Source organism: Pseudophryne corroboree, chromosome 1 (genome assembly GCF_028390025.1).
Source record: "Pseudophryne corroboree isolate aPseCor3 chromosome 1, aPseCor3.hap2, whole genome shotgun sequence".
Classification (NCBI taxonomy): domain Eukaryota; kingdom Metazoa; phylum Chordata; class Amphibia; order Anura; family Myobatrachidae; genus Pseudophryne; species Pseudophryne corroboree.
The window spans coordinates 907,205,533-907,219,516 of NC_086444.1; the positions used below are offsets into that span (position 1 = coordinate 907,205,533).

At 49.1% G+C, this 13,984-nt stretch overlaps 1 protein-coding gene across 10 annotated transcripts in view; it reads left to right on the forward strand.

Moving 5' to 3' along the window:
• The window catches only part of ADAD1 (adenosine deaminase domain containing 1), a 660,856-nt gene that overhangs the window by 42,632 nt on the left and 604,240 nt on the right, over nucleotides 1-13,984 (forward strand). For 7 of the 10 annotated variants that reach the window (XM_063920273.1, XM_063920272.1, XM_063920274.1 and 4 more), the window contains exon 1: nucleotides 11,881-12,075. The exons of the other annotated variants lie outside the window; for them this stretch is intronic. In XM_063920273.1, the coding sequence (XP_063776343.1) occupies nucleotides 11,913-12,075 (163 nt within the window). In that variant the 5' untranslated portion in view covers nucleotides 11,881-11,912. Of the gene's footprint in view, nucleotides 1-11,880; nucleotides 12,076-13,984 lie in introns of those variants that run through there. 10 annotated transcript variants of the gene reach the window in all.

A 13,984-nucleotide genomic window follows, 5' to 3' on the forward strand; every position in this document is an offset into this window, starting at 1 on the left:
CCTCCATCTCAAAAGGGACAGGGGTATTACTCCAATCTATTTCTAATCCAGAAACCAAATGGGTCATATCGACCAATTCTAAATCTGAAGATGTTGAACAACTACATATGGATCCCGAAGTTCCACATGGAGACGTTACGCTCCATAATGTTGGCTATGGAATCGGGAGACTATATGGTATCTCTGGATGTACGGGATGCTTACCTACATGTGCCTATAGCACTATCACATCAGTGTTACCTCAGGTTTGCCATCCTCAAGGAACACTTCCAGTTCCAAGCTCTGCCCTTCGGGCTAGCTACAGCACCCAGGGTGTTTACCAAGATCATGGTGGTTATAGCAGCTTGTCTGCGCAAACAAGGGATAAGAATATTCCCATATCTAGACGACCTATTAATCTTAGCACAGTCGCAAGATTTACTGTTGAGCCATCTCCAACAGATGATAGTTTGTTTACAGAGACACGGGTGGCTCATAAATTGGGAGAAGTCGTCCCTGAATCCGTCACAGCGGATGGTTCATTTGGGAGCCATATTGGATTCAGACCTACAGAAGGTTCTCTTGTCAGAGAAAAAGATAGTCAAGGTGCAGGTCATGGCTCAGGAAGCGTTGCAAGCTCAGACAATATCAGTCCATGCAGCAATGCGACTGTTGGGTCTGATGGTATCAACCTTCGACATGGTGGAATATGCGCAATTCCACTCCAGACCGTTGCAGCATCTCATTTTGACCAAATGGAACGGAAATCATCAAACGATAAAGAAGCAGATGATAAAGATTCCAGTAATTGTAAAAAGGTCTCTAGCATGGTGGCTACAGACAGACCATTTAAACAAGGGGAGACCCTTTTGGATAAAAGAGTGGCAAGTCCTGACAACAGATGCCAGCCTGCAAGGCTGGGGGGCGGTACTCGGAAGCCTAGGGTTCTAGGGAAAATGGACCGCAAGGGAAAGTCGCCTGCCGCTAAATCTGTTAGAAATAAGAGCCATTTACTTGGCTCTGGTTCAGGCAAGGGACAATCTACAAGGAAGACTAGTCCAGATCCGCTCAGACAATGCGACGGCAGTAGCATACCTCAATCATCAAGGAGGAACTCACAGCAAGAGTCTGATGGAGGAAGTAACCCCCATTCTAAAATGGTCGGAACTCCATCTCCCGGCATTGTCAGCAGTATTTGTCCCGGGTGTACTAAATTGGGAAGCGGATTTTCTCAGTCGGCACACCATTCAGGAAACCGAATGGGCACTACACCCAGAAGTGTTTCAAACACTGGTGAACAGATGGGGTCTACCGGAGATAGACCTTATGGCATCTCGTCTAAACAACAAAGTTCCGAGGTACGGATCAAGAACAAGGGACCCAGGAGCGGTCCTGGTAGACGCACTGTCAGTGGAATGGAGGTTTCAGCTGGCGTATCTGTTCCCTCCAACATCTCTGTTACCCAGAGTAGTGAGAGAGATAAAACAGGCAAAGGGAGCAATCATTCTAATAGCTCCAGCTTGGCCAAGAAGGCATTGGTACACAGATCTGTTGAGAATGTCCATGGAAGCACCGATACTGCTCCCTCAACTTCCAGATCTGTTAATGCAGGGTCCTTGTTATCACAGTCATCTGGATCGCCTGTCTTTGACGGCGTGGCTGTTGAAACCTCTATCTTAGAGGCTAAAGGATTTTCAAAGCAAGTAATCCAAACCATGCTTAGAGCAAGAAAGCCTTCTTCGGCCCGTGTATATCATAGAATATGGCAGGCCTATAATCATTGGTGTTCTGGAAAAAATTACAATCCGAGATCTTTTAAAGTAGCTAGAATTTTGGATTTCCTGCAGGCAGGATTGGATAAAGGGTTGAAGGTTGCTTCCTTGAGGGTGCAAGTCTCAGCGTTAACTGTATGGTTTCAGCAGAAGATTGCTGACCTACAGGATGTACGTACGTTTTTCCAAGGAGTAGTACATATTCAACCTCCATTTGTTCCTCCTGCAGCTCCCTGGGATTTGAATTTAGTTCTTAAATTCTCCAGGGTCCTCTGTTTGAACCACTTGAGAGAGCAGATCTTAAGTGGTTAACGGTTAAAGTTCTTTTCTCTAACGTCCTAGTGGATGCTGGGAACTCCGTAAGGACCATGGGGAATAGCGGGCTCCGAAGGAGGCTGGGCACTCTAGAAAGATCTTAGACTACCTGGTGTGCACTGGCTCCTCCCACTATGACCCTCCTCCAAGCCTCAGTTAGATTTCGTGCCCGGCCGAGGTTGGATGCACACTAGGGGCTCTCCTGAGCTCTTAGAAAGTTATAGTCTTAGAATTTGTTATTTTCAGTGAGACCTGCTGGCAACAGGCTCACTGCAGCGAGGGACTAAGGGGAGAAGAAGCGAACTCGCCTGCTTGCAGCCGGATTGGGCTTCTTAGGCTACTGGACACCATTAGCTCCAGAGGGATCGACCGCAGGCCCAGCCTTGATGTTCGGTCCCGGAGCCGCGCCGCCGTCCCCCTTACAGAGCCAGAAGCAAGAAGATGGTCCGGAAAATCGGCGGCATGAAGACTCTGTCTTCACCAAGGTAGCGCACAGCACTGCAGCTGTGCGCCATTGCTCCTCTCACACACTTCACACTCCGGTCACTGAGGGTGCAGGGCGCTGGGGGGGGCGCCCTGAGGCAGCAATAAAAACACCTTGGCTGGCTAAAATACCTCAATATATGGCCCCAGGGGCTATATATGAGGTAAATACCCCTGCCAGAATTCCATAAAAAACGGGAGAATAGGCCGCGAAAAAGGGGCGGAGCCTATCTCCTCAGCACACTGGCGCCATTTTTCCCTCACAGCTCGGCTGGAGGGAAGCTCCCTGGCTCTTCCCTGCAATTCTACAGTACAGTAAGAGGGAAAAGAGAGGGGGGGCATTAAAATTGGCACTGTATACAGTATATTATATAAAAGCTATTAGGGACATAACTCAGTTAGTCCCTGTATATATATAGCGCTCTGGTGTGTGCTGGCATACTCTTACTCTGTCCCCCCAAAGGGCTTTTGTGGGTCCTGTCCTCGTTTAGAGCATTCCCTGTGTGTCTGCGGTGTGTCGGTACGGCTGTGTCGACATGTTGAATGAGGAGGCTTATATGGTGACAGAACAGAGGCCGATATATGTGATGTCGCCCCCTGTGGGGCCGACACCAGAGTGGATGGATAGGTGAAAGGTATTAACCGACAGTGTCAACTCCTTACATAAAAGGGTGGATGACGTAACAGCTGTGGGACAGCCGGCTTCGCAGCCCGCGCCTGCCCAGGCGTCTCAAAGGCCATCAGGGGCTCAAAAACGCCCGCTCTCTCAGATGGCAGACACAGATGTCGACACGGAGTCTGACTCCAGTGTCGACAAGGTGGAGACATATACACAATCCACTAGGAACATCCGTGACGTGATCCCGGCAATAAAAAATGTGTTATACATTTCTGACTTTAACCCAAGCACCTCTAAAAATGGGTTTTAGGTTTGGGGAGAAAAAACAGGCAGTGTTTTGTTCCCCCATCAGATGAATAAATGAAGTGTGTGAAAGCGTGGGTTCCCCCGTTAAGAAACTGGTAATTTATAAAAAGTTACTGATGGCGTACCCTTTCCCGCCAGGTGGATAAGTTACGCTGGGAGATATCCCCTAGGGTGGATAAGGCGCTCACACGTTTGTCAAAAAAGGTGGCACTGCCGTCTTAGGATACGGCCACTTTAATAGGTACCTGTTGATAAAAAACAGGAGGCTATCCTGAAGTCTGTATTTACACACTCAGGTACTAGACTGAGACCTACAGATAGTGCTGCTGCAGCGTGGTCGGTGACCCTGTCAAACAGGGATACTAGTTGGCAAACATAAAAACATATTAAAGACGTCGTCTTATATATGGGGGATGCACAGAGGGATATTTTGCCGGCTGGCATCCAAAATAAATGTAATGTCCATTCTGTCAGGAGGGTATTAGAGACCTGTCACTGGACAGGTGATGCTGACTTAAAAAGCGCATAGAGAGCCTTATAAGGGTGAGGAATTATTTGGGGATGGTCTCTGGGACCTCGTATCCACAGCAACTGCTGGGAAGAAATAATTTTACCTCAGGTTTCCTCACAGACAAAGGTACAGTCCTTTCGGCTTCAGAAAAGCAAGCGGGTCAAATGGCGCTTCCTTTCTGTACAGAGACAAGGGTAGAGGGAAAAAAGCTGCACCAGTCAGCCTGTTCCCAGAATCAAGATTCTTCCCCCGCCTCCTGTGAGGCCACACCATGACGCGGGTGCTCCACAGGTGTAGTCAGGTACGGTGGGGGGCCGTCTAAAAAAATTCAGCAATTAGTGGGCTCGCTCACAGGTGGATCCCTGTTTCTTTCAAGTAGTATTTCAGGGGTACAAGCTGGAATTCGAGATGTCTCCCCCCAGCCGTTTCCTAAAATATGCCTTGCTGACAACTCCCTCAGGCAGGGAGGCTGTGCTAGAGGCAATTAATAAGCGGTATTCCCAGCAGGTAATACTCAAGGTGCCCCTACTTCAACAAGGACGGGGTTACTATTCCACACGGGTTGGGGTACCGAAACCGCATGGTTCGGTGTGACCCATTTTATATTTAAAATCCTTGAACACAAAAATTCAAGTTCAAGATGGAATCGCTCAGGGCGGTTATTCCAAGCCTGGACGAGGGGGATTACATGGTATCCTGGGACATCAAGGATGCTTACCTGCATGTCCCCATTTACCATCCTCGCCAGGAGTACCTCAGATTTGTGGTACATGATTACCATTACCAAGTCCAGACACTGCCGTTTGGACTGTACATGGCACCGAGGGTGTTTTATCAAGGTAATGGCCGAAATGTTGATACTCCTTCAAAAAAAGGGAGTTGTAATTATCCCGTACTTGGACAATCTCGTTATAAGGGCGAGGTCCAAGGAGCAGTTGGTAGTCGGGGTAGCACTATTTTGGAAAGTACTACAACAGCATGGTTGGATTCTAAACAGTCCAAAGTCACAGCTGGTTCCTATGACACGTCTACTGTTCCTGGGGATGGTTCTGGACATAAACCAGAAATAGTGTTTCTCCCGGAGGAGAAAGCCAAGGAGTTGTCATCTCTAGTCAGAGACCTCCTGAAGCCAAAATAGGTAGCGGTGCATCATTGCACGCGAGTCCTGGGAAAAATGGTAGCTTCCTACGAAGCAATCCCATTAGGCAGGTTCCATACAAGAACTTTTCAGAGGGACCTGTTGGACAAGTGGTCCGGATCGCATCTTTCGATGCATAGGCTGATAACCCTGTCTCCAAGGACCAGGGTATCTCTACTGTGGTGGCTGCAGAGTGCCCATCTTCAAGAGGGCCGCAGGTTCGGCATACAGGACTAGGTCCTAGTGACCATGGATTCCAGCCTTTGAGGCTGGGAGGCAGTCACACAGGGAAGAAATTTCCAGGGACTTTGGTCAAGTCAGGTTATTTCCCTACACATAAATATTCTGGAACTGAGGGCCATTTACAATGCCCTGAGGCCGGCAAGGCCTCTGCTTCAAAACCAGCCGGTACTGATCCAATCAGACAACATCACGGCAGTCGCCCATGTAAACCAACAGGGCGGCACAAGAAGCAGGATGGCGATGGCAGAAGCCACAAGGATTCTCCGATAGGCGGAAAATCATGTGTTAGCACTGTCAGCAGTGTTCATTCCCGGAGTGGACAACTGGGAAGCAGATCTTCTCAACAGACACGACCTCCACCCGGGAGAATGGGGACTTCCTCCAGAAGTCTTCCAATAGGATTGTACACCATTGGGAAAGGCCACAGGTGGACATGATGGCGTCCCGCCTCAACAAAAAGCTATAAAAGATATTGCACCGGATCAAGGGACCCTCAGGCGATAGCTATGGACGCTCTGGTAACACCGGGGGTGTACCAGTCGGTTTATGTGTTCTCCCCTCTGCCTCTCATACCAAAGGTACTGAGAATAATAAGAAGGCGAGGAGTAAGAACGATACTCGTGGATGGCCAAGAAGAGCTTGGTACCCAGAACTTCAAGAATTTATATCAGAGGACCCATGGCCTCTGCCACTCAGACAGGACCTGCGGCAGCAGGGGCCCTGTCTGTTCCAAGACTTACCGCGGCTGCGTTTGTCGGCATGGCGGTTGAACGCCGGATCCTGAAGGAAAAGGGCATTCCGGAGGAAGTCATTCCTACGCTTACTAAAGCCAGGAAAGAGGTTACAGCAACTCATTATCACCGCATATGGCGAAAATATGTTGCATGGTGTGAGGCCGAAAGGGCCCCAACAGAGGAATTTCAACTAGGTCGATTTCTGCATTTCCTGCAAGCAGGAGTGACTATGGGCCTTAAATTGGGTTCCATTAAGGTACAGATCTCGGCTCTGTCGATTTTCTTTCAAAAAGAACTAGCTTCAGTACCTGAAGTTCAGACATTTATAAAAGGAGTGCTGCAGAGTCAGCCCCCGTTTGTGCCTCCTGTGGCACCTTGGGATCTCAACGTGGTGTTGAGTTTCTTAAAATCACATTGGTTTGAACCACTAAAAACCGTGGATCTGAAATATCTCACGTGCAAGGTGGTTATGTTATTGGCCTTGGCTTCTGCCAGGCGAGTATCAAAGTTGGCGGCTTTGTCTTGTAAAAGCCCTTATTTGATTTTCCATATGGATAGGGCAGAATTGAGGACTCGTCCCCAGTTTCTCCCAAAGGTGGTGTCAGCGTTTCACCTGAACCAGCCTATTGTGGTGCCTAGGCTACTAGGGACTTGGAGGACTCCAAGTTGCTAGACGTTGTCAGGGCACTGAAAATATATGTTTCCAGAACGGCTAGAGTCAGAAAATCTGACTCGCTGTTTATCCTATATGCACCTAACAAGCTGGGTGCTCCTGCTTCTAAGCAGACTATTGCTCGTTGGATTTGTAGTACAATTCAGCTTGCACATACTGTGGCAGTCCTGCCACAGCCAAAATCTGTCAATGCCCATTCCACAAGGAAGGTGGGCTCATCTTGGGCGGCTGCCCGAGAGGTCTCGGCTTTACAACTTTGCCGAGCAGCTACTTGGTCAGGGGCAAACACGTTTGCAAAATTCTACAAATTTGATACCCTGGCTGAGGAGGACCTGGAGTTCTCTCATTCAGTGCTGCAGAGTCATCCGCACTCTCCCGCCCGTTTGGGAGCTTTGGTATAATCCCCATGGTCCTTACGGAGTTCCCAGCATCCACTAGGACGTTAGAGAAAATAAGAATTTACTCACCGGTAATTCTGTTTCTCGTAGTCCGTAGTGGATGCTGGGCGCCCATCCCAAGTGCGGTTTATCTGCAATACTTGTACATAGTAATTGTTAACTAAATCGGGTTATTGTTGAGCCATCTGTTGAGAGGCTCTATTGTTTCATACTGTTAACTGTGTTTCATATCACGAGTTGTACGGTGTGATTGGTGTGGCTGGTATGAGTCTTACCCGGGATTCAAAATCCTTCCTTATTGTGTACGCTCGTCCGGGCACAGTATCCTAACTGAGGCTTGGAGGAGGGTCATAGTGGGAGGAGCCAGTGCACACCAGGTAGTCTAAGATCTTTCTAGAGTGCCCAGCCTCCTTCGGAGCCCGCTATTCCCCATGGTCCTTACGGAGTTCCCAGCATCCACTACGGACTACGAGAAACAGAATTACCGGTGAGTAAATTCTTATTTTTTTACTGGCAATGGCGTCAGCCAGAAGAGTGTCAGATTTAGGAGCATTATCTTGTAAGTCTCCTTTCCTACGTTTTTTTCCAGACAGAGCAGTTCTCAGAACGAGATCTAGTTATCTTCCAAAGGTGGTGTCAAAGTTTCACCTGAATGAAGAGATTGTAGTCCCAGCCTTTCAGGTATCGGGACTATCTGCGGGAGAAGCGTCGCTGGACGTGGTCGGGGCTTTAAAAATCTACATAGATCGTACTAGTGCCATCAGGAAAACCAGATTCCCTCTTCATCCTCTACGGATTCCATAGAAGAGGATGGCCTGCTAGTAAACAGACGCTGGCGAGATGGCTCTGAATGGTAATATCTGAAGCTTATTCTCATGCAGATCTCCCTATTCCGGCTAATGTCTCTGCACACTCTACACGTAAGGTAGGTCCTTCTTGGGCAGCACAACAGGGTGCATCAGCAGAACAGATATGTAGGGCAGCCACATGGTCTTCCATAAACACATTCATCAGACATTATGCCTTGGATACTTTTGCCTCTCATGACGCAGACTTCGGGCGAAAGGTCCTCCTGTGCAATCAGGAGCGTCCCCACCACTAAAATGGCTTTGGGAATCCCAATGTTATCCTGTGGATAATCCTGTGGACCCAGCCAGAGAAATGAACGTTATGGTAAGAATTTACCGTTGATAACGTGATTTCTCTTATGTCCACAGGTATCCACAGGGATCCCACCCTGACGCATCTGATTTGAGGTTCTAGACAATCACTAAACCTCTTCCTTCTTGTATGGAAGGGTGTGCATGTGTGTTCTTATCGCCTGTACAGGTCTCTACCTAATGTTCCTGCCTAAAATCGCTGTGGAAAGAACTGATCTGATTGAGTCAGTGGGCGGGACTATATAGTGGAGGCCCCAATGCACCCTGGGAGGCCAGAAAGCTTGTGACCGTGTTGGTGCCATTTTCGCTGTCGCTCGACAATATCCCAATGTTATCCTGTGGATACCTGTGGACATAAGAGAAATCACGTTATCAACGGTAAGTTCTTACCATAACGTTCATTTCGTGGTGTGAGACGAATGCTGCTCCTGTGGAAGAATTTCACTTGGGTCGGTTTCTCCATTTTTTGCAGGCAGGCGTCGATGCCGGCCTGAAATTGGGTTCCATCAGGGTGTAGATTTCGGCTTTATCTTCCTTCAGAAGGAATTGGTGGTTCTACCTGAGGTTCAAACTTTTGTGAAGGGAGTGATGCATATCCATCCTCCGTTTGTGCCCCCGGTGACACCATGGGACCTTGATGTGGTCTTACAGTTTCTTATGTCTTCCTGGTTTGAACCTTTGCGTAAGGTTGAGTTAAAATTCCTCACTTGGAAGGTGGTCATGCTGTTAGCTCTAGCATCTGCCAGGCGGGTGTTGGAGTTGGCGGCCTTGTCACACAAGAGTCCGTACTTGATCTTCCATTCGGATAGGGCGGAATTGAGGACTCGTCAACAATTTCTGCCGAAGGTGGTTTCTTCGTTTCACATTAACCAACCTATTGTGGTGCCTGTGGCTACAGATGCTGTGGCGGTTCCAAAGTCTCTTGATGTTGTGAGAGCTTTGAAGATCTACATCGCCAGAACGGCGGTGGCCATAAAGACAGAGGCGCTGTTTGTTCTGTATGCTTCCAACATGCTTGGTCATCCTGCTTCGAAGCAGACTATTGCACGCTGGATTTGTAGTACGATTCAGCAAGCTCATTCTTCGGCTGGGATACCGGTGCCGAAATCAGTAAAGGCCCATTCTACCAGAAAAGTGGGCTCATCTTGGGCGGCTGCCCGAGGGGTCTCGGCACTTCAGCTTTGCCGAGCAGCTACGTGGTCTGGTTCAAACACCTTTGCTAAGTTTTATAAGTTTGATACCCTAGCTGAGGAGGACCTCATGTTTGCTCAATCGGTGCTGCAGAGTCGTCCGCACTCTCCCGCCTGTGTTGGAGCTTTGGTATAGACCCCATGGTCCTTTTGGAGTCCCCAGCATCCTCTAGGACGTTAGAGAAAATAGGATTTTAGTACCTACCGGTAAATCCTTTTCTCCTAGTCCGTAGAGGATGCTGGGCGCCCATCCCAGTGCGGACTGTTACTTGTAGTGTGTTCTTACTGCTTAAATTAGTTTATACACGGGTTGTGTATTTCTTGTTATCAGCCTGTTGCTGTTGTTATTTCATGCTGTTATCTGGTTTACTGTTACTCCGGTTGTACGGTATGTTTGTGGTGTGGGCTGGTATATTTGTAGCCCTTAATTTAAACAAAAATCCTTTCCTCGAAATGTCCGTCTCTCCTGGGCACAGTTCCTATAACTGAGGTCTGGGGGAGGGGCATAGAGGGAGGAGCCAGTTCACACCCAGTTAAAGTCTTTTCAGTGTGCCCAAGCTCCTGTGGATCCCGTCTATATCCCATGGTCCTTTTGGAGTTCCCAGCATCCTCTACGGACTAGGAGAAAATGATTTACCGGTAGGAACTAAAATCCTATTTTCTCATACGTCCTAGAGGATGCTGGGGTCCACTTCAGTACCATGGGGTATAGACGGTTCCGCAGGAGCCATAAGCGCTTTAAGACTTTTTCAGAGTGTGAACTGGCTCCTCCCTCTATGCCCCTCCTCCAGACCTCAGTTTAGAAAATGTGCCCAGGCAGACTGGTCGCACTCTAGTGGAGCTCTACTGAGTTTCACTAAAAAGACTTTGTTAGGTTTTTTATTTTCAGGGAGACTGCTGGCAACAGTCTCCCTGCTTCGTGGGACTTAGGGGGAAGAAGTAGGAACCAACTTCCTGAATAGTTTCATGGCTCTGCTTCTTGCTGACAGGACACCATTAGCTCCTGAAGGGTACTGAACACTAGCTGCGGCTATGCGCTCACTCCCACAGCACGCCGTCACCCCCCTAACAGAGTCAGAAGACTGGTGAGTAGTGTTACCGGAGATCTACAAGAGGGACCTCCGGTCATCATGACTGCTCAAGGTACCGCACGGCGAGCGGGAATGCTGCGCGGCCATGCTTCCTATAACACAGCGCACAGCAGGGTGCGGGGGGGCGCCATGGGCAGCATGAAACCTACTCTTAGACTGGCAAAAAGTAGCATATGATGCCGTGGGCACAGTCCTACACCCCCGCCAGTATAAATAATAGTGATGAAATCTGAGGGGAAACGCACCATTACAGGGGGTGGGGCTTCCTCCTCAGTCAGCCAGCACACTGCTCGGCGCCATTTTCTCCAAGCAGACTGCAGGGAAGAAACGCTGGTCCTCCTCCACATCTGAAACAAGTATCGGGGTGCAAATTAGGGGGGCAAAGTGGTTTTTTTTTGGCGCTCAATTATACTATTTGGCAAGTGTAAAAGCGCTAAGGGTCTCTGTGGATGTTTTACATGTCACAGGATTTTTAACATTGGTGCTGAGTTGTGAACTGGCAAATCCCTTCTGTGTCCTTCTGACAGATTTTACTGTGGGTCTGTCCTCTATAAGCCCCAGAGTGTCTGTGGTGTGTTGTGCACGTGTTTGACATGTCTGAGGCAGGGAGCTCTTCCCCTGAGGGAGCCATTTTAGGGACACAGAGTTGTAATGTGGTGGCGCTGCCGGGCCATGAGCCTGAATGGGTGAAAGAATTACGTGATAGTGTGAATCATATCAGTAAGAGATTAGATAAGTCTGAGTCTCATGCAGAAACCTGGAGAAAATCTGTAGAAGATCTTTAATAGTTCTGCTCTTTCATCCACAGGGGACATAAAAGGTCATTTGCACATATAGTACATACTGATACTGACACGGACCCTGATTCCTATGTCGAGACTAGTGATTCCAGGGGAATAGATCCTAAATTAGCGAAAAACATTCAATACATGATTGTGGCTATAAAGGAGGTTTTAGAAGTTATGGAGCCACCTCCTTTAACACAGGAGAAGGCTTACTTTTATAAAGAAAAGAAAATTAATGTAATTTCTGCTGCGGGGTACACTGGGCTCCACAAGTCTGGACAATGGGGGTGTAGAGTAGGATCTTGATCCGAGGCACCAACAGGCTCAAAGCTTTGACTGTTCCCAGAATGCACAGCGCCGCCTCCTTTATCACCCAGCCTCCCAGCACAGGAGCTCAGTTTGTCAGTTGGTGCTGCAGTAAGCAGGCACTTAACAGAGGGGCTGCTCCAAGCAGCCCTGAGAAAAGGTTTTTATGAGGTAAAAAGTGAAGACTGCAAGGGCAGCAGCGGTGGTAAATGTCTTGTGACATTCACTGCTGCAGCTCCAGCTCTCCCCAGCGGCGCTGTACACTCCCGAGCCCTGGTTGCCGGGTACCTACAGCGGAGGCTCCGGTTTTCTTCATGTTAGACACACACGGCTGGGGCTTTCCAGGATTGCGTGGCCGCGCTTCGGGAGGTGGTAAGTGGGTCCCGCTCGCGATCCGGCGCGGTCAGTAGGAGGCGGGCCGCGCGCGCTGGCGGTGGACACTGTGGATACAGGCGATCCCACTAGATCACCAGGGCATGGGTGCAGGTCAGGTTTTCTCTTAAAACCGATTTTAATATCGCCCACAGTACCCGGTGGTTTTGCCAGCAAAGGGGATAAGGCTTAGACCTGAAGCCCCTCTCCCAGCCCCAGGGCGCCATTTCCTGCAAGTGTTCCCGCCCTGGAGCTGCATCTCTGTCTTTTCCTCGCTCCCTGTCAGTGTCTGCGGCGCCATTACTCCTCAGCTCACTGTTCCTGGGACTGCTTGGGCAAATCCTCCTATGTAAAGCCGCCTGGTTGTCAGCGCTGTGCCTTTACATGACACTTAAGTATTCTACCTGCCTTTTAGTCAGTGTTAGTAAGAAAGAGTGCATTTAGTCAGGGGTTTATAGTACAATTACCCTGTGATATACATCCAGTTTCTTACTGTGTAGTGTTATATCTATTGCCTATATAGCTGTGTAAGCTAGTCCAGTGCAGTATTATTGTCTGTAATAACCTCTGCATTGTACAAACTGTGACTATTTGTGTGTGCATTGATAGCTGGTGTCCATCTCGTGTCTTTCACTCAACTTGCTATCCCTATATTCTATAACCTGAGGGGGCTTGGTGCGTCAGGTGTTATTTAATATAGGATTTTCACAAAGATATACTGTATTATGTATTTTCTCTAACGTCCTAGTGGATGCTGGGAACTCCGTAAGGACCATGGGGAATAGCGGGCTCCGAAGGAGGCTGGGCACTCTAGAAAGATCTTAGACTACCTGGTGTGCACTGGCTCCTCCCACTATGACCCTCCTCCAAGCCTCAGTTAGATTTCGTGCCCGGCCGAGGTTGGATGCACACTAGGGGCTCTCCTGAGCTCTTAGAAAGTTATAGTCTTAGAATTTGTTATTTTCAGTGAGACCTGCTGGCAACAGGCTCACTGCAGCGAGGGACTAAGGGGAGAAGAAGCGAACTCGCCTGCTTGCAGCCGGATTGGGCTTCTTAGGCTACTGGACACCATTAGCTCCAGAGGGATCGACCGCAGGCCCAGCCTTGATGTTCGGTCCCGGAGCCGCGCCGCCGTCCCCCTTACAGAGCCAGAAGCAAGAAGATGGTCCGGAAAATCGGCGGCATGAAGACTCTGTCTTCACCAAGGTAGCGCACAGCACTGCAGCTGTGCGCCATTGCTCCTCTCACACACTTCACACTCCGGTCACTGAGGGTGCAGGGCGCTGGGGGGGGCGCCCTGAGGCAGCAATAAAAACACCTTGGCTGGCTAAAATACCTCAATATATGGCCCCAGGGGCTATATATGAGGTAAATACCCCTGCCAGAATTCCATAATAAACGGGAGAATAGGCCGCGAAAAAGGGGCGGAGCCTATCTCCTCAGCACACTGGCGCCATTTTTCTCTCACAGCTCGGCTGGAGGGAAGCTCCCTGGCTCTTCCCTGCACAGTAAGAGGGAAAAGAGAGGGGGGGGGCATTAAATTTGGCACTGTATACAGTATATTATATAAAAGCTATTAGGGACATAACTCAGTTAGTCCCTGTATATATATAGCGCTCTGGTGTGTGCTGGCATACTCTTACTCTGTCCCCCCAAAGGGCTTTTGTGGGTCCTGTCCTCGTTTAGAGCATTCCCTGTGTGTCTGCGGTGTGTCGGTACGGCTGTGTCGACATGTTGAATGAGGAGGCTTATATGGTGACAGAACAGAGGCCGATATATGTGATGTCGCCCCCTGTGGGGCCGACACCAGAGTGGATGGATAGGTGAAAGGTATTAACCGACAGTGTCAACTCCTTGCATAAAAGGGTGGATGACGTAACAGCTGTGGGACAGCCGGCTTCGCAGCCCG